Below are 25,662 nucleotides of genomic sequence, written 5' to 3'. Positions count from 1 at the left end.
ATATTTGCAAATGATGCTACAGATAAAAGACTGGTATCCAAGATCTACAAAGAACTTCTCCAACTCAATACATGAGAAACAGATAAACAAATCATAAAATGGGCAGAAGATATGAACAGACACTTTTCCAATGAAGACATACAAATGGCTAACAGACACATGAAAAAATGTTCAAAATCATTAGCCATCAGGGAAATTCAAATCAAAACCACACTGAGATACCACCTTACGCCAGTTAGAATGGCAAAGATAGACAAGGCAAGAAACAACAATTGTTGGAGAGGATGTGGAGAAAGGGGATCCCTCCTACATTGTTGGTGGGAATGCAAGTTGGTACAGCCACTCTGGAAAACAGTGTGGAGGTCCCTTAAAAAGTTAAAAATTGAGCTACCCTATGATCCAGGCTTTGCACTACTGGGTGTTTACCCCAAAGATACAGACGTAGTGAAGAGAAGGGCCATATGCACCCCAATGTTCATAGCAGCATTGTCCACAGTAGCTAAATCATGGAAAGAGCCAAGATGCCCTTCAACAGATGACTGGATTAAGAAGCTGTGGTCCATATATATAATGGAATATTACTCAGCTATCAAAAAGAACGATTTCTCAACATTTGCTGCAACATGGAGGGCACTGGAGATAATGCTAAGTGAAATAAGTCAAGCAGAGAAAGACAATTATCATATGGTTTCTCTCATCTATGGAACATAAGAACTAGGATGATTGGTAGGGCAAGAAAGGGATAAAGAAAGGGGGGGTAATCAGAAGGGGGAATGAAGCATGAGAGACTATGGACTCTGAGAGACAAACTGAGGACTTCAGAGGGGAGGGGGGTGGGGGAATGGGATAGGCTGGTGATGGGTAGTAAGGAGGGCACGTGTTGCATGGCGCACTGGGTGTTATACGGCAACTAATGAATCATCGAACTTTACATCAGAAACCAGGGATGTACTGTATGGTGACTAACATAATAGAATAAAAAAACATTAAAATAAAAAAAAGCCAGGGATGTACTGTATGGTGAATAACATAATTTAATGAAAATATTATTATGAAAAAAAAGAGTACATGTAAAAGCACTTACCATGGTGCCCAATACAAATGTTTAGTAAGTTATATATGTTGGTGTGGGTATGGATTTGTTTGTGGATGTTGTGTGGGTGTGTGTATATGTGCATGCCCATACATGCATGTACAATGACGTGTTGTTAAATGTGAAAACCTGGCTCCATAAGAAATAAAATAGCTCTGACTTGCAGTGTTTGTCAATTTCTATTATATAAACACTCCTAGTGTGGATGATTTCACGCCACCAATGTAATGTCACTACATCCAGAGTCGGGGACAAATGTACACAACTCATTCTCACCGGCCACTGTGAGCTGACTCCTGCATACCACTGAATATTATCCATATAGTCATACATTACAAAATTCAATTATTTTTGTGTATATGTGAATATGTCTTTACATGCATATGTATACAGTGTACATGTATATAAAACCAAAACACACATAAAAAGACCTAGAGAGATATCCAATGGATGACAGGGTTTTTGCCAGGGTAGGAAATGGTATAGGAGGAAGAGGAGAAGGATAAATAGAACTTTTGTTTTATCAACTTCATTGACTTGTTCATCTACTGCTTATGTACTTACTGGACCAAATAGGATATATTTCACTAATATTAACACTAAGCTCCAATATGACATAAATAACCAGCTAAATTAGATGTCATATTACACACACACACACACACACATACACACACACACACACACACACACACACACAACCTCCTAAAAAATATACAACTTACTTTGGCTTCAGTTTCTCCCCTGTGAAGAGTATATAGATGATGGACAGCACTTTGTGATGAAGACCAAGGATGAGTCAGAATTTGGAAGACATGAAAGTCATGACCAAGGGTGTCTGTTGTGACTAGAAGCATTCCTGAAAGACATACCAAAAACAGAGTAAAAATAAAAACAATTACGTATGTGGATGAAATATTTTCACAAAGTACTCATTATGCCTTAAAGTATTACCGAAGGAAAAAAATTACCAAAGATGTAAAAAACCTCCCCCAATAAAAAAATTAAAACACAGCATCTTTCCTCTGTATGAACGCTAATTGTAAAAGTTTTCTGATGTTCCCATACGACTAGCAGAGAAAGTTTTACTGAGAGTTCACAAGTATTTTTTTTTTTTAAAGATTTTATTTATTTATTTGACAGAGATAGAGACAGCCAGCGAGAGAGGGAACACAAGCAGGGGGAGTGGGAGAGGAAGAAGCAGGCTCATAGCGGAAGAGCCTGATGTGGGGCTCGATCCCATAACGCCGGGATCACGCCCTGAGCCGAAGGCAGACGCTTAACCGCTGTGCCACCCAGGCGCCCCTCACAAGTATTTTAAAACAGCAAATCTGATAACAAAGAATGTGAAAATGACTTCTCTCCATGGAACTAAAACCTGCTCTCACTTTTTACCATATCTCAAAACCTGAATTTTAAGTTTCAATTTATCTACTAATCCCCTACCTTAATTCACCAGTTTAAAATGTGTCTCTACCCCGGCATAACATTTATCCAAACTGTCTACAGTATCTCACAGAGCAAGCTTTTAATTTCGACGAAATGTCATAGAGAAGAATTCTTTGCCTAATCCATCGTCACAAATATTTTGTTTTCTTGCCAAAATTTCACAATTTTAGATTTTACATACAGGTCTATCATTCCTTTTGAGCTAATTTTTGTAAAAAGTATGTGGTATCGCACAAATTAACTTCTTTCGCAAATGATGTCCAATTGTTCTAGCAAGATTTCTTCAGGAGACTATTCTTTATCCACTGAATTCTTTATCCTTTATTCTTTATCCATCGTCAACTTGTCAAAGATGTACCAGCTGTATCTGCATAGGTCTTTTTCTGGAAGTATTATTCTAATCCACCAATTTCTGCATCTATATTTTCATTAATAATACACTTTCTTGACTATTGTAACTTTATAGTAAATCTTGAAATCAGGTAAGAACCTTTTCAATATTATTTTGGCTACTCCAATTCCTTTCCAAACACAGAATCAGATTTTTGATATAAAAATAAAATTCCTAGGACTTTTTGGGGAGGATTATATTAAGTCTATAAATCCATTTGAGGGTGATGGACATCTTAACAATATTGAGTCTTCTGATCTATGAACACTTCATATTTCTTGATACATGTCTTCTTTGACTTTTTTTTCCCTTGTTCAGCACACAAATTATATTTTCTTGGATCCATTATAAATGGTACTCTTTATTTTATCTCAATTATAGACTTTTCCCTGCTGGTATACAGAAATATAATTGACATTTTTTATATTCTGTCAGTTCTAGGGAGGGATTTTTTGTAGATTACATGGAATTTTCCTTACAAACTATCAGGTAGTATGGGAATAGACATAATTTTATTTCTTCCTTTCCAAACTACATGCCTTTTTTTTCTTTTTCTTCACTTACTACATTTGCTGAGGCAAACAGGACTGGTGAGAAGCAATAGTCTTGCCTTCCAAATTTTAGGGGAAAGCATTCAATCTTTAAGTATGATATTAGCTGTAGGACTTTTTATAAATGCCCTCTAGCAACTTAACGATGTTCCTTTCTACTCCTAGTCTGTTGAGAGCTTTTATAATGAACTAATGTTGAATTTTGTCCAGGGTTTTACACCTGTGAAATGATTATGAGGTTTTCTTCTTTACTCAATTAATATGGTGAATTTTACTAATGAATGGTTATCAAATGTCAAACAAGCCTTGCATTCCTAGGATAAGCTCCACCTGGTCAAAATCCTTTATTATATGCTACCCTATTCAATTAGCTCATGTTTTAAGATTTTCATGATGTGTTCCTGAGGGAGATTTGTTTGTAGGTTTCTAATCATGTGTCTGTCTGTTTGGGGAATCAGGGTGAAGCTGGTCCTGTTGTGAAATGTCCCTTATATTCTTATTTTCTAGAAGAGATTGGGGGGAAACTGCTATTATTTCTTACTTAGATGTTCAGTAGAATTTGCCAGTGAAACTATGCGGACCTTTTTATTGTTGAACACTCTGAAATCTTTTTAATTTCTTCGTAATTTAAATTTTATTATTTTAAAACGGAAAATTTGGGTGCTGCATTTAAATGTTCTTCTTGGGTGAATTACTCTCTGTAACTCAAGGAAATAGCCTTTATTAATATCTGTAGGGTCTTTGGTGATATCTACTTTTTCATTGAGATTATCAACAATTTGTCTTCTTTTTTTTTCTTGGTCATTCTGGCTAGAAGTTTTCAAGGAAATCTATTTTGGGTGTCACTAACTTTCTTTTTTCTTTTCTTTTCTTTTTTTTTAAGGATTTTATTTATTTAGGGGTGCCTGAGTGGCTCAGTTGTTAAGTGTCTGCCTTTGGCTCAGGTCATGATCTCAGGGTCCTGGGATGGAGTCCCACATCAGGCTCCCTGCTCAGCGGGAAGCCTGTTTCTCCCATCTCCCACTCCCCCTGCTGGTGTTCCCTCTCTCACTGTCTTTCTCTGTCAAATAAATAAAATCTTTAAATAAATTCGTTTAAAAAAATTTTTTTTATTTGAGAGACAGAGAGAGCATGAGACGGGGGAGGAGCAGAGGGAGACAGAGACTTCCCACAGACCAGGGAGCCCGACCAGGGACTCAATTCCAGGACCCTGAGATCATGACCTGAGCCAAAGGCAGACGCTTAACTGACTGAGCCACCCAGCCACCCCAACTCTCACTGATTTTCTTTTTTCAATTTCATTGATTTCTCCTACATTACTCCTTCTGCTATTAGTATCTTCTGCTATTATTTCCTTCATTCTCCTTGCTTTAGTTTTATTTGCTCTTTCCTTTTTCAACTTTTTTTTTTAACTCACATGAACTCACGACCCCGAGATCAAGACCTGAGCTGAGATCAAGAGTCAGATGCTTAACCAACTGAGCCACTGAGGCATCCCTTTTTTCAACTTTTTTTTTTTTTAAGATTTTTATTTATTTGACAGAGAGAGACAGCCAGCGAGAGAGGGAACACAAGCAGGGGGAGTGGGAGAGGAAGAAGCAGGCTCATAGCGGAGGAGCCTGATGTGGGGCTCGATCCCAGAATGCTGGGATCACGCCCTGAGCCAAAGGCAGACGCTTAACGACTGCACCACCCAGGCGCCCCGCTTTTTTTCAACTTTAAAAAAAAATTTGTATTTATGTATTTGTCAGAGAGAGAGAGCGCACACATGCACAAGCAGGGGGAGTGATAGGTAGAGGGAGAAGCAGGCTCCCCACTCAGCAAGGAGCCCAATGCAGGCTCGATCCCAGGACCCTGAGATCATGACCTGAGCCGAAGGCAGATACTTAACTGACTGAGCCACCCCGGCGTCTCTTTTTTCAACTTTCTTAAGGTGGAAGCTTAGATCACTGTTTCAGGAAATTTCTTCTTTTTCAGAGTAAGCATATATTGGTATAAATTTCCCTATAAACCTGCTTTAAAAGGGAATGAATTCCAGGGCACCTGGGTGGCTCAGTCAGTTAAGCATCTGTCTACCTTCAGTTCAGGTCATGATCCCAGGGTCCTGGGATCGAGCCCCACGTTGGGCTTCCTGCTCAGCAAGCCTGGTTCTCCCTCTCCCTCTGCCTGCTCCTCCCCCTGCTCTTGTGCTCGCTCTCTCTCTCTCTGCTAAATAAATAAACTCTAAAAAAAGTATTTTAAAAAAGGATGAATTCCAAAATTTTTATACTGCCTTTTTTTTTGGATTCCATTCTAAATGTTTTCTAGATATTTCCTCTTTACTCATGGGATATTTAATACGTTGTTGAGTTTTTCCAAGTATTTGGGTATTTTTCAGGTATTTTTCACATACTGATTTTTAGTTTAATTCCATTACAAGGAATTTGTTAAACTTGTTTTATATCTGAGACTAGACTGCAGTGACTGTTCCACACACACTTGAACACCTGCAGTGTTATAAAGGTCAGTTAATTCAAGTTTATTGATAGCGTTGTTAGGATCTTCAATATTCTTACTGATTGATTGCCTGCTTTCTTGTTCTACCACTGAATAGAACTTAACATCTCCAAGTATAATCGTGGATATGTTTTTCTTTTTCAGTTATATAAGCTTCCTAAATTTTAGACCTTTTTTTTAAAATTCCATACACATTTAGGATTACTAGGACTTCTTGGTGAACCTCTTTTATTTTGATGTCCCATTTTAACCCTGGTATTTTCCTTGCTCTGAAGCCTACTTTTTCTGATACTGATACCATCACTCTTGCTTCGTTCTGATTGGTGCACACATGGTATATACTCTTCCATTCTTTCACTTTTACAATCAATATAATAGTATTTAAAATGACTTTGTTTTAGACAATAATGGAGGTCTAATTTGGGATTTTTTTAAATCCAATTCTGGACTTTTTAAATTTGTGTTTGTAGTTCATTCACATTTAGCCTAATTTACTGGTAGGGTTGAGTTTATAGTTACCATTTTTTTTTTATTATTTTTCTGATGGTTTCATTGTTTTTGTTGTTTCTCTGTTCTTTCCTTTTTTCTAGATAACTTCAATACTTTAAATATCCAATTTTAATTTTTCTATTAGCTTTTTAAATATCTCTATGTTAAGTTTCTCTTGGTTGTTCCAGGAACTATAATACACACATCTAAATTTGTGCGTGTTTGTTTCTATTTTGTCCAGAATTTATATTTGTTTTCTGTGGGAAGAATGGTTTATCAGCTTACTCTGCTATGCCAAAAGCACAATGACACTTTTTAACTCTTAAAACTTCTCTCAGTTGAAAAAAAGATATGAAAGAATATTAAGCACTAGTGGGAAGATAAGGTAGACATTTAAATAGAAAGATGAAGTATATGTGAGTTTCCTATCTACTTGGCTAATATAAGGTACAGCTCTAGTCACTATGTTAAATGAAAAAATACCGTACTAGATGCCAGTGTCTTATTTCCAAGAGAATACATTTTAGATGATGAAAAGTGTCATTTATTGAGATCTACTTCAAACGTGTAACGGTTTATATAACATTGCCTCCCACTCTGCAACCAGCTATGGTCATGAGGTCATTGACATATTTTATATTCTTTCCATATTATTGTTGTTATCCAAACAATAAATTTCTAAGGTTGGGCATGAACACTTAGTTGTCCTTTTGTGGACAATATTTCTTCACTCCTCCTACTTTTTGCTGAGCTACACTAAGTCTGAATTATCACAATTCTGCTACTATGTTCTGATTTCACTTTTCCATGACAAAATGACTTTCTGCATGTGAGAAACAATTCAATGGAAACATTCTGAAAGGAAAATGATGAACTTATAGTTACAATACAAATATATGACTCACCTACTGAAGATAAACGTTATTTTAGAATCATATCAGTATTTTATTCATAATAAGCACTCCATCCAGTAAAAGTCTCTATCAGCCAAATCAAGACAATTACTGTTCCACATATAAATGATAATCACAAATGAACACTTTTCAATAGGCTCCCAGTCTTTCAAACTGACATTAACATTTGTCTAGTTTCTAATATGTAAAACGAATTCAGATTTTTAGAGAAATAGGCCACTGAAAATTTATCTTATTATCTTCTGTGTATCCTATCTCAAAAGTTTTCTTTTGGAGCACCTAGGTGGCTCAGTCAGTTAAGCGGCTGCCTTTGGCTCAGGTCATGATCTTGGGGTTCTGACATCCAGCCCTGCGTAGGGCTCCCCACTCAGCGGGCAGTCTGTTTCTCTCTCTCCTTTTGCCCCTCCCCCTGCTCGTGCTCACTCGAGCTCTCTCTCTCTTAAATAAATAAAATTTTTTTTAAAGTTTCCTTTTTCCACTTCCCATGTAAATGTGGCTTCTATAATCCACCAATGAGCTCACTTTTTTTGACAAAACTTTAAAATAGTGAAAAAAAAATCGAAGGAGCAAAGAGGAAAGGAAGAAATAAATAACTAGTACAGTACTATACAATCATGTGCTTTCTTTTAATTTATAATTTCCTCTTTTGCACACATTCTGCTGGGAGAAATGACAAGCTTTTTTTTTTCTTCTTCTAGAAAACAACTTAAAAAGCCGATATACATAAAAGGAAAAACTCGTACAGAGTAGACTGTGGCTTGAGAACTATTTATGCAGCATCAGAAGACTAAACCAGACTCTAGCCTGGCCATAAACTAAACCCACGCCCCAAATGAGGTGCCAAGCCACAAAAAGCATTTGCGTCATCTGGGAATACAAGGAAAAGAAGGACTTCTAATTATAGGGCCTGGAAGCGGAAGCTTAGAGTGATTAGCTGTTTAGACGCTGCTGTGTGTTTATCTGGAAGCTTCCTCTCCCTCACTCTCAGCCTCAAGTTTGATAGATGAGCATTAGCATCAGAGGGTGGGGACTGAAGCTGCTGATGGTACATGGCGTTCTCCAAAATCTGAGGTAGCTGGAGACTGAACATTAAGGCTTTTGCGGCCTCTTAAGAACATAAATCTTTTCAACTGGGCGTCAGCTGGTTAGACCAAAAGGCAAAATTAAAGAGTAGCAAACCTCCACTGGGAATATGCTATAAAATCTTGGAAACATGAGTAGGTATGTCTTTTTTACCATATCCTATTTATAACACCTCCCTAATTGTATGGTTCTTTATCACGTGCACACATATGAATTGGAAAACAAATTACCAGCTATTCACACTCTCTACCAAAAAGAGATAAAAACACTGATATGCTGGGGGCAGACAGAAATCATTACAGGAATTCAAAATATATCACCTAAAGTAATTTTACATTTTGGTATGAAATCTTGTGAATTTAATACTTCCCCATCAATACGTGTACAGATTAAAACTTACAAATTATTTAATTATCTTTTAAGTTACTAGTCAAATTTGTAAACATAAAAGTAGAAAAACAAAACCCCGGTTCTGATCAAATTCTTTTAGATCTTCAAATTACATAAAACCACAATAATAACCTATGAAGGTCTGATTAATAAAACTTTTAAACTGACTGTGAATACTTGAAAACAATGGTCTCAAAATTTCCCTGTGGGCAGCATCAACGTTAGCACATTTCGTAAGTTGCTTGAAGATGCTGATAATCAAACTCCTCGCTGTATTTTTCTACATTTGTGACCCAGGATATATTAAGTCTTTCTTTTCTTTTTTTCTTTTTTTTTTTTTTTAAAGATTTTATTTATTTATTTGACAGAGAGAGAGANGACAGAGATAGAGACAGCCAGCGAGAGAGGGAACACAAGCAGGGGGAGTGGGAGAGGAAGAAGCAGGCTCATAGCAGAGGAGCCTGATGTGGGGCTCGATCCCATAACGCTGGGATCACGCCCTAAGCCGAAGGCAGACGCTTAACCGTTGTGCCACCCAGGCACCCCTATTAAGTATTTCTTAAATTGAAACTCAAAATCACTGTTAAAAGCACTGCAGTACAAGAAGACATCCAAATGGCCAACAGACACATGAAAAAGTGCTCAACATCACCCGGCATCAGGGAAATACAAATCAAAACCACAATGAGACACCACCTCACACCAGTCAGAATGGCTAAAATTAACAAGTCAGGAAACGACAGATGTTGGCAAGGATGCGGAAAAAGGGGAACCCTCCTACACTGTTGGTGGGAATGCAAGCTGGTGCAGCCACGCTGGAAAACAGTATGGAGGTTCCTCAAAAAGTTGAAAAATTAAAGCTACGCTATGACCCAGCAATTGCACTACTGGGTATTTACTCCAAAGATACAAATGTAGTGATCCGAAGGGGCACATGTACCCCAATGTTTATTTTATAGCAGCAATGTCCACAATAGCTAAACTATGCAAAGAGCCTAGATGTCCATCGACAGATGAATGGATAAAGAAGATGTGGTATATATACACAATGGAATATTATGCAGCGATCAAAAATGAAATCCTGCCATTTGCAACAACGTGGATGGAACTAGAGGGTATTATGCTAAGCACAATATGTCAATCAGAGAAAGACAATTATCATATGATCTCACCAGCATGTGGAATTTAAGAAACAAGGCAGAGGATCATAGGGGAAGAGAGTAAAAAATGTAACAAAATGAACCAGATAGGGAGACAAACCATAAGGGACTCTAAATCTCAGGAAACAAACTGAGGGCCACTGGAGGGGAGGGAGGGGTAGAGAGGGATGGGGTGGTTGGGTGATGGACATTGGGGAGGGTATGTGTTGTGAGGAGTGCTGTTAATTTTAAGACTGATGAATCATAGACCTGTACCCCTGAAACAAATAATACGTTATATGTTAATAAAAAATTTTAAAAATTTTTAAAAAGCACTGCAGTACACACTGTCAAACACACTAAAGACATGATTCATTTTATCCCTTCCTAAAGTTGCATATATCCACAACCAAGATAAATTAGACCAAAATCTCTGATATGGTTCTTACTCATCTGCTCCATGTAGGAAAATCTAAACTCGATCATTGGTTTTCTAGCTCACTTATTTCATAACTTACTATTTCTATCTTCTTGCATTTTTAGGAGTTTCAAGTTAAGTGTCCTAACATCTCCATTGGAATAATCAGTTTGTTTTCTTCCTTTCACTTTGCATCATGCAATATTTAGGGTTCTGAAGACATCTTTGGCCATAACCAATGGGTTTTCATATTAAATACTCTAATATCCATTATTTTCAATAGTCTTTTCACCCAAGAGACATATAGCAAAGTGGTTCATGTCTATGTGTATTTATTTTTCCAAGTGGTTGAATACATTTTTTGGTCGGAGGCCAAAATAGTTTTTAAGGTTTATTAACCTTTATTAATATATAACTTATTTACAATAAATATACTCATTTTAATACAGTTTGATGAGTCTGACAAGTATATACACCTATGCTACTGGCAGCATCAAGATAGAGCACATGCGAAAAAATTCCCTGTGTCCACTTGCAGTCCATCGCCTCCCCATTGCGTGGCCCCAGGTGACCACTGATTGGCTTTCTGTCATTATGAATTAATATTGCTTACTTTAGAATTCCATGTAAATGGATACACACAATATCTTGTTAAACCCACTGCTGTGGCTAACAGTACTACATTTGTTTATTTATATTACTGGGCCGAATTCCATTATATAGATATATGATCATTTATATATCCATTCAGCAGTTGTTTCTAGTTTTTGGCTATTGTGAAACAAACTCCTAGTAAGATTCAAGAACAAGTCTCTGTATGAACGCATATTTTTATTTTTCTTAGGTGAATATGTAGGAATAGAACTGCTGGCTCATATGTATGTTTAACTTGATTTAAAAAAAAAACAAACTTTAAAAGTGTTTACCCAAAGTGGCTCAATCATTTTAACTTTCCCATGAGCTCCATAACTCATTGGCATTTGGTACTGTCAGTCTTTTAAAATTCTCATCATTTTAGTGAGTATTTGGTGATTTCTTATGGTTTTAGTATGCCATATTCCTTGATGATCAGTGATGTTGATCAACTTTTCATGTGTTAAATGGCTATTTGCATATTTTCTTTTGTGACATGATTGCTCAAATCATTTGCCTATTTTTAATTGTTTTGTCTATATATTTATATATACGATATATGACTATAAATAGATATGACACTTTCTCTGAATTTATGGCACCCCACTTCATTGTCTTAACCATATCCTTCCCAAGGTCCTTAATACAATGAAGGCCAGTCTTATGGTTTGTGTTTTTGTTATCCTACCTAAAACATGTTTCTCTATCCCTCTTGGGTCACAATGATATAATCCTTTTGTTTTCTCTTTGAAGGTTTATAGTTTAAGCTTTTAAATTAAGTCTATGATCAATTTAGAGTTCATTTTTGTGTATGTTAAGTAAAAGTTTATTTTTTTCCCAAGTGGATATCCCAGTTGTTCCAGCACCATTGTTGAGACAACTATACTATCCACACTGAATTACTTTATTTTGGTCAGCCATCAAGTGACCATGTGCATGTGATCAATTTTTGGATTCTATTCCATCCATCCATAACTATATTTGCCTCAAACCATCCTTTCTAGATTACTATACATTTAGAGTAGGTCACTCACCTTTTTCCAGATTGATTTGACTATTGTAGATCCTTTGAATTTCTATATAATTTTAGAATAAGCTTGTGTAGATTACTTTTGGTTTAACCATTCATTATTTAAAAAGTGAACCATTAGTGGACAATATTAACACAAAACACTAACAGGATATCAAGGCATAAAGTGATTAAATATTTTTATAAAAATATAATTTTCTTTCGTAACTGAATGATTTTTCTTACCCGATCATATTGTACTATCACAACATGGAGGGTCCCTACAATGGCAAAAATGTAAAATTTTTAGATAAAGTAGAAGAACTGGGAAGATAAGGAAGTATTGTTTGGGAAGATTAATTTGACTCTTAACTTCATTCAGGACAACAACATATCATGCAATTGCAGAATTTTATAACTCAAAGGGCCTTAGAAATAGCATGCCTGACTTCAATTAATAGATATGATTATTGAAACCCAAAGACAGTGAGAAAACCAAATTTAAAAGTCTAAAAAGGGTTAGCTTGTGTTGTCTATTATTAGTATCAATACAACATTACTGTCCTCAGAAAAAAATTATAAACACAGATACACACACACACACGCAACTATCACAGACAATTGTTGCTAAAAGTTCATAATAAAATACATTTCAAATTGAGGTTAATAGAAACTTGGTAGAAGAGAGGGAGAAGAAAGTGAAATATCATGAAAAGCAGAAGAAAGAGGAAGAAGTAAAGAGGATATGATGCAGATCAGTCTGCTTGGAACAGATATTTTATGTATTAGGACTATAATATATAATTTGAAACGTAAATTTGGAAATCAGGTATTTCCAAAGGAATGCCATTCAATGTACTTCAGAGATGTGTAAAACAGAACTTTTTAACTTTTTGGGTAGAGCTCATACAGGGGTGTGTGTGTGTGTGTGTGTGTGTGTGCGTGTGCGCACTCACCAAGCTATATACTTAACATTCATGCAATCTACATTATATAAGTTACAGTTCAATAAAAATGAAGACAAACAAAAATAAGGGTAAGAGAACAAGATAAAATTGGTGCTTTTTGGAGAGTGAATTAATGGAGAGAGAAAGAAAAGACAGATACTAAACAGAGCAGTTAGAAAGTTAAAATCCTATCCCTATGGGGCAGGGGAGGTGGGAGACACAATAAAACCTAAAAACACAGCAGCCAGAAAGGGATGCATAAGAAATACAGATACATAGTGAGGGGTCAAGAAAGAGGTCAATGAGTCTCAGATGTGCAGCTTGGCCAAATGGGTGGTCAAAGCACCACAAATCATGTATTCCAGAGCATATATCTGACACTCTACAGACTTCAGTCAAGGTTCTAGCAGGGGAGATCAGAAACTATGTAACAAATAATTATTAGATGAAAAATAAAAGTGTTCATCGTTTAGCATTTTTATTTTGGGTATATTTGCAAATATGTCAAATATTAGAAAATAACCAAGTGTCTCTGGAAATTAGATTTCATTACCTATCTGCGCTATTTCAAAACATGACTTCTTAATTATGTTTCAGAAAGAGTATTTTTAAGAACAACCGCTGACATACAACAAAGATTACCGGGCGGGCAGGCATTCTTTGCACAACCTCACTCTACATATCTGTATCTATATAGATCAGTGTAATGGCTTCTTAGCCCATCAGAAGGATATGGCTTGTGGGGTGCCTGGGTGGCTCAGTCGGTTAAGCACCTCTTCATTTCAGCTCATGTCATGATCTCAGGATTGTGAGATCCAGCCCTCTGTCAGGCTCTGCTTGAGGTTCTTTCCCTCTCCCTCCCTCTCTTCTGTTCCTCCCCCCAATCTCTTTTTCTCTCTCTCAAATAAATATCTTAAAAAAAAAGAAATGACTTGAATAAAGAGACCAAAAACAACCACCACCATCAAAAACTTCCCACAAAACAATCAAAGCAACAAAAGGAAAACCACAAGATCAGTTCATTTTAAATTAAATAATAATCGTATTCTCTTCTATACTGTTGGGACTCTAAATTGGTTTGTTGTTTTTTTTTTTTAAACTCATTATATTAACTCTGAATACTGATAAGGACTACTGTTTTTACATGTTTCTTTTCATCGTCCATTCCCGCATCCAGTCCCCATTCTCATCCCTTCCGACCATAAGTACCCACCCTATTGGTTGTAATGTATGTCCTTTGAAATATATGTATCCTTGAGAAATATTTGTACTGTTTTCAGAGCAATGTTCAAAATAATGAACATAGGCACGAGTATAGACAAATCTGAATGAGAACACTGAAACAAGCCTGAATCCAGGGGACGGCCAGAGCATTCTAGAAGAGAGGAAACGAGAAGGGACCACAAATACTCAAGTACTTCACTGCTGAACAATCAGTAAAGTTGTCCTGCTAAGCAAAAGTTTAATTCACCCTTGGCAACTCTGCATGTATGCACTTGGCTATAGATATTCTTTTTTACCTTCTTCAAAATTTAATACTGGGTTTCTAATGCTATATTTACATCTGTTACAGGTAGCTATAGTGTTGCAGATATGTTACAGGTAGCTATAGTGTTACAGGTATGTGTGTGTACATATGTTTTCTTCACATTTTACATGGCATACATGTATGTATTCACATCTTTCATTAGTTCGTTTAGTGCTAATTGAGCACCTTTGCTTAATTAACTAGAAATACTATGGCAGTCATGGTGGGGAAGGAGAAGGGCTCCTCCTTACTAATGGACACCCAGGACCTGGCACCACATTAGGACTTTCATGGGCTTTGGGCATTTTTGCCTTTATGGTCCCCCTCTTCCATGAAAAAATATTTATAATTATATTTTATGGTTACAGTTGTTCGTTTTAAACATATATTAAAGTATCCCATTAGCTTAAAAGTTTAATTTGTTTTTTGGTTGGTTGGTTGGTATTGGATTTTTTTGTTTGTTTGTTTTGTTTTGTTTTTGCTTTTAAAAGGAATGAAACACTTTGGTGGAACCACAATACTAGCATGGGCCCTAGGTATCATGCCTACTGCACTTTACGGTAAGTCAAACCTGCAAAGTTACCACTCTCATACAAGTCCTGTGCCACAATGAACACAGAGCAAAGAGACCACATTCTTCAGGGAGTAATCCATTACATGAATAAAACACGTCATTTTATGAGATGACGACAGAGGAGAGCAACTCCAAATCTAGAATGGAAACATCTCCTTCTTCAGGGGAAAAAAAGCAATAAACTCTTCAAGCTGCCTTTGCATTGTTAGTGATATAGTATAAGTGACAAGCAGTAATAAACCAGAAGCTGTCAGATGAGAGGAAAAATCTGAAGCCACATGATCTGTAAATCTCTGAGGCATTACAGATGTTAACAAAAATCAGGACAAGGTATTTTTCTGACCATTACTGTGATCAATGGGGAAAACTCTGTGTAAAAGAAAAAAAAAATCCAACCTAAACTTTTTTAATGATTAACCCAAGACCACCATCACCTTTCAATATATAGCATTTAATTAACCAGAAAAATTTCAAGTCTGTTAAAGATGCAGTCAAGCATCCAAAGAGGTACATGTTTAATCTACTTTACTAAAGACCCAACATTCATTTTCCTCTTATTAATGGTTGGAAAAGCAATTTCCCTGCCAAGGAAGGGCAATTATTTAAAATGTAGATGTGCTGTACTTCACAGCTCTCAGCTCCTCAGCTGGCAGAAATAATGCCTCTGGAAAACAGATCAATTATTTACCAAATTAAAGACAACAGTTCTGTTTTAGAAATGCCAGGCTTACTGCAGACAGCTGAATATTTATTCTGTTTCTAATTTCCAATTTTTAATTAATAAAAAATATGTGTCTTCTTTTATGTCAAAGACAATATACTTAATAATATGCCAATCTAGTGTACTTTATTACACAAATATGATGCAGTTTCCACAAGATATTTTTAATATATATGCTATATATCTCAGTCTTAAGTTTATGTGATATGTTTCTTCATTTAATACAATTTGCCATCAGGGACCACTCCCACAATTTAGGGGAAAAGACAATTCTTGCTCAAACCACAAATGAGAAATAACTTGGTTTCATTCAACAAATGAGTAATTACACTGAATTAATGCCTTCTCTCTGCCCTGCCATAGTTTTCCCATGATTATAATGAGAGAAAAAAAATAATTAATGTAATTATTCAGTGTATAGTTACTTACCATCAACTATGTGAAAATTGCCAGGCTAATAATAAATAATACCTGCAGACAAAATACCTCTAACAGAAAACATGTTGAAAGGATACTCTCTATGGGTGTACACAAATTTAAACTAGGACAAGGTAGGTTAATAATAATAAAAACAATGCCAGCTAAATTTTGTGAGGCCTCGCTATGTTTTGGGTATTATTTTAGGCACCATTATTATCCCTCATTTCATTGATGAGAAAACTGAAGTTCTGAAGGTGATCCAAGCAGATTAGGTAACTTGCCCAATTTAGTGGCAAGGTGGGGTGGGGGGACATGACATTTTGTTTAGAGTCAGGCAGGTCTTCACAAAATGATATTTAAAGTGGGACTCAAGAGTTACCTAAATAGGAGTTACCCCAGTAAAAGAGGATTTCAGGCAGAGGAAAAATGATGTAACATGTTTAAGGAGCTGAAAAACAGTACGGCTAAATGTTGGGAGGGAAAAGGTAGCAGCACAGGTTGAAGCCGTAAAGTGGTGCTGGGCTATAATACTTTTAGATAGCACAATACAAGATGAAAGTATCATTAACATTTAACATTTCTTACAAAATATTTGAGTATCTTAAAATGGAAGTAAACACATGGAAAAAGTATGATGCAACAACCATACACAGAAGAACCTAGAATTGGGCTGTGACCAAAGAAGATTTTTTAAAAACTAAGAGTAACTGAATGATTCTTACATGGACTGTTGTGAACTCAGTATTTGTGCAGCCCCCAAATTCCTATATTGAAACTCTTAAAATCCCAGGCTATATTTGGTGTTGGGGTCTGTCAGCTCTCTTCCTTTGTTCACAGCTTTTAGCATTATTAATCTTTTTTAAAAGATTTATTTTTTTGAGAGAGAGAGAGAGCATGTGAAGTATTGTGATAGGGTGAGACCCTGATCTGATCTGATTAGCGTACTTATAAGAAGGACCATCACAAACCCTTGTACAGAACTGGTGGAAATGCAAATTGGTGCAACCACAGTGAAAAACAGTATGGAAGTTCCTGAAAAAAATTAATAATAGAACACCCATATGATACATGGACCCCTATGTGTAATGCAGCATTATTTACAACATATTACAACAGCCAAGATATGGAAGCAACCTAAGTGTCCATCGATACATGAATGGGTAAAGATGTTATATATATTTATATATATATATGAGGAATACTACTCAGCTATAAAAAAGAATGAGATTTTTGCCATTTGCAACATGGATGGAGCTAGAGGGTTATTATAAGTGAAGTCAGAAAGAGAAATACCATATATCCCACTTAAATGTGGGATCTAAAAAAATGAAACAAATGAACAAATAAACAAAAACAGACTCTTAAATACAGAGGACAAACTGATGGTTGCCAGAGGGGAGGTGAGGGGGATGAGCAGAAGAGATAAAGCTTAAGAGGTATAAACTTCCAGTTATAAAATAAATAAGTCAGGGAGATGAAAAATACAGCATAAGCAATACAGTCAATAATATTGTAATAACGTTGTATGGTGACAGATAGTGATTATACTTATCACGGTGATCACGAAGGTACAGAATTGTCAAACCAAGATGTTACACGCCTGCAACTAACATAACATCGTATGTCAATTACACTTCACTTTTAAAAAAAAAGGACAAAAATAAAAATAAATAAAAATCAAATAAAAATTTTAAAAGAGAGAAAGAGACCCCAGAACTAGCTTTCTTTCTCTCGCTCCCTGCTCCCTTGAACCAAAGAAAGGCCATGTGAAGACACAACTGAGAAGGTGACTATTTGTTAGCCAGGAAGAAACACCTCACTAGAAACCAAATCAGCTGGAACCTTGTTCTTGGACCTCTAGGCTCCAGAACTGTGAGAAAAAAAACAATCTGTTGTTTAAGGCACCCAATCTACGGTATTTTGTCACGGCAGCCCAAGCTAACACATGTACACAGGCTACTGTCCACATCTAGTGTCCTTGAGAACATTTTACCTTCTCCAATGACCAGCAAAGATGATTTGGGGTTGAATTTGTAAAATCAAGAGACTGTTGTTCTTACCCTATAACAAAAACAAAACTGACAAAAAAATCAAAACAAAAGTTTTTTTTTTAAAAAAATCTACTTGTAAGTTCAATACAAAAAACATAAATAAAAGTAGTTACTATTTCATCAGGCAGAACAGCAGAAGGAAGAAAAATCCACAATATGTGAGGATAAGAAGAACTGAGCAACCTTTTCAAAAACTTCCAATGGCTCCATTTGAGCTGACACCACAAATTAGAATGCTGCCCCCAAAAAGTGCAACTCTGTACCCAACTAATTGAGGGATAAAGATTAATAATGCTAAATGGAGCACCTGGGTGGCTCAGTTAAGCATCTGCCTTTGGCTCAGGTCATGATCTTGGGGTCCTGGGATGAAGCCCCACGTCGGGCTCCATGCTCAGTGGTGGGGTCTGCCTCTCCTTCTCTCTCCCTCCCTCTGTATACATGCTCTCTCTCTCTCTCTCAAAAATATAAATCTTTTAAAAAAGATTAATAATGCTAAAAGCTGTGAACAAAGGAAGAGAGCTGACAGCTGCTAGTAAATAAATAAATAGACAACTGTCAAGCAACCTATCCTATCTAGTTGAAACATTCCTGAAAATTATGGGCAAACTATAGATATTCCCATACAGAAAAAAACTAAAAACTCATTTTCATCAGAGAATCCAGAAAGAGCCCACAGAACTATGTTACTGTAATGAGAAAAATGCAAAAGAAATTCAATGGAGAAAAGAATCTTGAAAGGATTTTGAAAAAATGAAGTATTGTTTTTTCCACAGCCAAAAAACAAAAACCAAAAAAACCCAAATGAACCATGACCTAATCCAAAACATTATACAAAAACTCACACAAAATGGGGAACCTGGGTGGTGCAGTTAGTTAAGTGTTCAGCTCTTGAATTGGCTCAGGTCATGATCTAAGGGTCATGAGATCAACCCCTGCATCGGGCTCTGTGCTAGGCATGGAGCCTGCTTAAGATTCTCTCTCCCTCTCCCTCTGTCCCTCCCCCCCCCAAAACTAACAGAAAATGGATAAATTTAAAATAAAATGTAAAACCAGAAAACTATTAGAAAATCACATAGCCCTCGAGGGGCACCTGGGTGGCGCAGTCGTTAAGCGTCTGCCTTCGGCTCAGGGCGTGATCCCAGCATTCTGGGATCGAGTCCCACATCAGGCTCCTCTGCTAGGAGCCTGCTTCTTCCTCTCCCACTCCCCCTGCTTGTGTTCCCTCTCTCGCTGGCTGTCTCTCTCTGTCAAATAAATAAATAAAATCTTAAAAAAAAAAAAAAAGAAAATCACATAGGAGAAAAATCTTCAGGCCCCAGATTGGTGCACATTTTCTGGCACGAACACGAAAACCCAACTGATGTTTTTTTTAATTGGAATTGACAAAAAGTAAAAATTTTGTTCTGCAAAAGTTCCTACTAAAAAGATAAAAATACAAATTCCTCACTGGGAAAAAAAATTTCCAAATCACCTCTCTTACCCATATCTAGTATTTATAAAATAAAAAAATGGTGAGAATAGCAAATACCAGCAAGGATGTGGAGAAAGCATGTCTAGGGGATTAAAGGAAAGTATGAGAACTATGTCTCACAAAGTAGAGGATATCAATAAAGAGATAATATTATAAAAAAGAAACAAACAGAAATTCTAGAGTTCAAAAGTACAATAACTTCAACAGAGGAACTCAAATAGCAGATTTGAACTTGGCAGAAGAAATTAACTGAGATTATCTAGTTTGAGACAAAAAGAATGAAGAAAAATGAATAGAGCCCCCGAGACCTGTAAGACACCACCAAAAAGATTATCGATGAGTAACAGAGAAGGAAAAAGAGGCAAAAAAAAAGTTTAAAGAAATAATAACCGAGAAGTCCTAAATAGGATGAAAAACATTTAGGCAATGAAACTATTCGGTAGGATACTACAAAGGTAGATATATGTCAGTATTAATTTTTCAAAACACAGAAAATGTGTGAACACCAAGAGGGAACCCTAAGTTAAACGACAGATTTTGGTTCATAATGATTTGTCAATGTAGGTTCATGAACTCTAAACTATCACTATGGTGTGGAATGTCAATAGTATGGGCAGTTTGGGATGAGGGCAGGATTATATGAGAGCTCTCTGTACTTTCCAATTTTGCTGTGAACCTGAAACTGCTCGAAAAAATAAAGTTCATTAATTAAAAAAAAAAAAAAGGTCCCTAGAAAACGTTACTCATTGTGTATCTAAATTACTGAAAGGAACAAATTTACACCACCCATAGTGAAATCTGCCCAGATCTATGCACTGGAGGCCTCTCTGGCACTTCCAACCAAATAATAAATGTTGCCATTAAAATATTTGTTTTAATTCAGGACTCAGAGTCACAGCTAATAAACAAGAATGGGAAGGAGAAATTGAAAATCAAACTGCGTGCAGCTGCTGAAATAGAAGTTTCACAACGCTATTTAATGGCAGCCCTTATTTTCTTTGCTGAATAGGCCCCATACGAGAACAAATGGCATACCACCCAGTCAAACAACCTAATTTGCTCCGTAATTCACTTTGGAGTGTTATTTCATCATGTACATTTTACATTGCTTTCAAAATTTCTCAGGAGATGGACAACAGGTCTGGTTTCTTCTTGAATTCTGATGTATGTCCAGGACATTTTAATAATTCTGTCATCTAAAAATATGCCTTTCTTAAAAAAAAAGAGACTAAGAAACTTATGTATATTCTTAAGTATAATAAGGATATGTTCAGGTAAAGCGGTTAGAGAAAGATAAGGTTTAAAAACAAAAACACACAATCAACATTTTTGTTATGTTTTGATTTGCTTTTTTTTTTTTCACGAACTTCCCTAAACTTGTAAAAAGTATCCTAACAAGCACTATTGTTATTATTGGCCACACTACATACCCCATGAAAAAGCCTTTAACCAAATAAAAGAATTATTGGAGGAGCAAAACTGTTAAAACGTACTGATATAAATAAATTTAGAGGCACGTATGGATACATGTAAAGAAAACCGGAAGGTGTTACTAGAGGATCTACAAGTCATATTGTGAAAAGGCCAATTTAAGTAAAAAAAATCATGAGTACTGTGTTAAGGCCCCACTTAAATTACATACCTTTCTACAAAATACCAATTGATAAAAGTTCAGAAGCTAGTAAAACTAATTCGACCAGAGAACAGAAAACTGTCTCATTTTATAACATAAGTAAATTTATTGCAGTGCTTAAAGATGAATAGAAAATACATCATTTGATCTCCCAAAAATATTTTTTAAAACTGTAACATAGATAACTAAAGGGGAAAATAACAACCACTAAGTTATCCATGCATTTACAAATGGCAATGTAGCCTCTTGCTTCAAACATTTCATATGTATGTAGGTATATATGTCTCAATCTGAGAGAGTTAAGATAAAACAAGAAATACAATACAGAAATTAGACAAAATAAAATGTCACATAATCATAGGAGCTAGATAAGAGTTAGCAGCCACAGCTGAGTCCAATGTCATTAAATAAGAAACAATTCAGATAGAGACCAGCTTTAAAAAAAAAAAAAAGTCAAGGCTTTCAAATCATTGAGAATTGAATCTTTTATAGACACACTGCTTATATTCAAGCCATAACAGTGATATTCTGAGTAGCAAAAATACTCAGAGCTGAACAGTAAATAACTAAGATGAATTGCAAGCAGTTGCATGAAATCTCCACCATCCTCTATGAAAGGTTTTGGAAACCAATTTTGTGAGTGGTTGCTGAGTTATGAACCCTCCATTTAATTCAAATATTTAAACAGGTACAAAGCATTTATAAAATGTTGCAGAAATGATGACACATTGAAAAATATATCTGCCATATAATAAACAGATGAGTCCACTGCATAGACTCTGCTTCACAACCTTTGTCAAATGTGCCGTATTTTTCTTGCCTCATTCATTCAACTAATATTTATTTATATACCAGACACAGAATCATTATTTCCTAGCTAACCGTCTTTTAGGTTACAGTTAAGAACTGACTTCCTTTGAGGAACTTTCTCCAGTAGCCAAAACCAAGTTAATATGCAACTCCTCGCATTCTGTCCTTATTCCACAAAGGATTTTCCTTCCTTGTTTTAAGTCTCTATCATACTAGCAGATTCTGTGAGTAGGGAATGTCACTTGTTAACTCAATCACTGAGCCTGAGCCAGGCAATGTGAATGGAGTCTCCAGTGAAAGCGCTAACTTCCAACGTGTTTAGACAGGTGAAATCACACCACGCAGAAACCTTTGGATAACAGGCTCTTAAACATTCTAGTGCCATGAATCTTTTTAGCAATATGGTGAAGCCTAGAAACAACTTTCTCAGAATAAAATATTTTTAAGACAAAGTAAAATACTTGTGATTTTAAACACTGACATACAGAATATGTGCTTTTTGTTATATATAAAAATATAGGGTCTACCATAATTTTAAACCATAAGCAATATTGAGAGAACTATACAAATAAGATAGAAAGGATGTGAAAGCATCTGTTATTTCTATTGCTCATAAACTCATTGGTACAGCTAATATTTCATTGATTTTACATATTCATAAGTAAAGGAAATTTTCATCAAAGATTAGAAAAAATAAAGATGTAGTTTTTTCCCCTAAGTTCACATACTCTCTGAATTCTATCCATGGACCTCCCAGATCCTAGATAGAAGTTAAGAAGTCTCATTTGAGATTCAAGAAAAAAATAAAAGAGATCTTAAAACTCATAAAATAGTTCTCATAAAATGATCTTCCCTCCAAGAAGTAACACCATTCAATGTAAGATTGACTTAAGAATACAAAAGCAGAAGAATGTCAATGTATACGTTTTAAAGAGATTATATACACACCAAAGGAATGATCTATAAAAGAAATAATTGATAAGCAGGACTTCATTAAAATTAAACAACACTTTCAAGAGAATAAGACAAACCAAAGACTGCAAGAAAATATTTACAAAACACATATCCAATACAAGATTGTTATCCAAAATATACAAAGAACTCTTAAAAGTCACCAATTTAAAAATGAACAACACCCAATTAAAAATGGACAAAAGATCAGAACAAATACCTCATCAAAGATACAAAAATGGCAAATAAACTATGGTATGTCCACACAATGGAATGTTATTCAGCACTAAAAAGAAATGAGCAATCAAGGCATGAAAAGACATGGAGGAGATTTACATGCATATTAGTAAATCAAGGAAGCCACTCTGAAATGACTATATACAGTAAGATTCCAACCTTGTGACATTCTGGAAAAACTGAAACAATGGAAACAGTAAAAGGATCACTGGTTGTGAAGGGTTGAGGGAGGGAGTGATGAACAAGAGCAAAGGGGATTTTTAGGGCAGTGAAACTATTCTGTATAGTACTATAAGGGTGGATACATGCCATTATATACTATCAAAATTGACAGAATGTACAACACCAAGAGTGAATCCTAACATAAAGTGGAACCCAGAGGTTAGGTAGGGAAACAAGTATTTAAAGAAATGATTACTCCAAGATAAGTTATATCATAGAGTTACACAACTAGTGCATTAAGAACACAAAAAATAAGGTATAAATATAAAAACTCTTGATCTTATCATAAAAACACAAATTTGGGGGTTCAAACAGAAATCAAATAAAAAATGTACATCAAAATTATGAAACCATAGAAAACTGTGGTTTTCTAGAACTCACTGTTAGACAACGACAGAGATAACTAAAACATTCTTTAGCTTATATAGGATGCTCTTATTTTAACGGAAAGCCACAGGCAGGAAAAAATACAGCTTCCAATGTCTGAAGCACTCTGACTATGGTAATATGAAATATACATTAATACAAAGGAGATCTGACATAACAGATGGACTATCAAAATGAGTCATACTGGTTACTCCAAGTGGAGTGCTGTAAGTGACACAACTTCCAGACTGTTTCTTCAAATTTAACTTAATTCCCATAACATTCAGAGCATTTCCATAAATCTTTGTCTTCATTAATTAAATCAATCCTACTGATCAACAATCACTGCAAAATCTTCCTCTCTATCAAAAATGACTAATTAAGATATTAGAAAGGAGATTATTCAAAATACTCTATATTATCCTCTTACCATCATTCTTTATTTGAAAAGATGAAAAGGGAAAAAAAGATGGGTCTTTCCATCAATTTTAACTAATAGGACCATTTCTGCAGAATAAGATAAAAATGACAATCTCTTCAGACCCATCAACCAAAAGGATAAGATCAGAAAAGATTGTAAGTTTATGAAGATTATTTCAGCTCTGAAAGCAAAAGAGCAATTTTATCTTTTACTTAAAAACAAAGTATTTTAAAAATAGTTCCACTAAAGTGGAATTATACCACTCTAAGTATTACATTCCTAACCATGAAAATTGGTAAAGAAAAAGAATTAAGTGTGTAGCTTGCCCTTTACATAAAAGAGAACTATGGTTCATTCTTGGTTGATGAGAAAAAACTCTTTTTTTTTAATAGAAGAACAGCAGTTAATCACGCAGAAAACATGATAGAATTAGAAAAACCACCATTCTACAGCCTTCCATGTAACAACACTATTAAGTAAAAAGTTGTTTCAGAAATAAAGCCAAAATAACACTCTACAGATTACTTGCTAATCTCCACAAGAAAAACCTATCTCCAATATGTAGCTTTGATGCGCTACTAACATGTCCATGTGATCAAACACAGTATCGCATTATATATGTTGCAGGACACATTTTTGAGACAATTGGGAAATTTTAAATTATGGCTTGGAAATTAGATAAGATATTGTGTTAACTTTCTGAACTACAATATAATATCTAGTTACATGGGAAAAGGTCCTTATTCTTAGGAAATGTATGATTAATTTGTAGTCTGGTGAAATGTCATAAAATATGTAACTTAAATTCAAATAATTCAACAAAATACAATATGTCTATGTATAGCTATTACACATACATGGGTGTAAAAGTATATATATACACATATATATATGCATACACATATGTATACATATATATTTATTATACATATGAAATGTGAACACCTACTTAAGGTGGTGATACATGGGTCATTATTATATTATCTTTTAAATCTATTTTTATGTTTGAAACCTTATAAAACAAAAAGTTTGGAGAAAGAAAATGAAAAGTAATAGGGCATTCCATATACTATAATATCTCTCCTTATCAAATGCCTTAAGAACAAGCAGAAAAACAGAAACTACCACCAAAAAACAGGGGAAGATACAAGTAGTTTATAATATACTACAAAATGAAAAAGAAACTTGAAGTTACAAAGAAAGTATCACTTACATACATTAATATGTAGTCTGGAATATTGAACTTTTCGGCTTA

General features: G+C 35.3%; 1 protein-coding gene across 1 annotated transcript in view; it reads right to left on the bottom strand.

Moving 5' to 3' along the window:
• Positions 1 to 25,662, bottom strand: part of BCAS3 (BCAS3 microtubule associated cell migration factor) — a 621,209-nt gene that overhangs the window by 406,227 nt on the left and 189,320 nt on the right. Inside the window, exon 14 of the mRNA XM_034640661.1 lies at positions 1,694 to 1,952. Within this exon, the coding sequence (XP_034496552.1) occupies positions 1,694 to 1,952 (259 nt within the window). The remainder of the gene's footprint in view (positions 1 to 1,693; positions 1,953 to 25,662) is intronic.

The sequence above is a fragment of the Ailuropoda melanoleuca genome, chromosome 13 (assembly GCF_002007445.2).
Source record: "Ailuropoda melanoleuca isolate Jingjing chromosome 13, ASM200744v2, whole genome shotgun sequence".
In the NCBI taxonomy this organism is placed as follows: domain Eukaryota; kingdom Metazoa; phylum Chordata; class Mammalia; order Carnivora; family Ursidae; genus Ailuropoda; species Ailuropoda melanoleuca.
The sequence above is the reverse complement of the archived record's forward strand: the minus strand, read 5'-3'. Positions and strand labels throughout refer to the sequence as shown.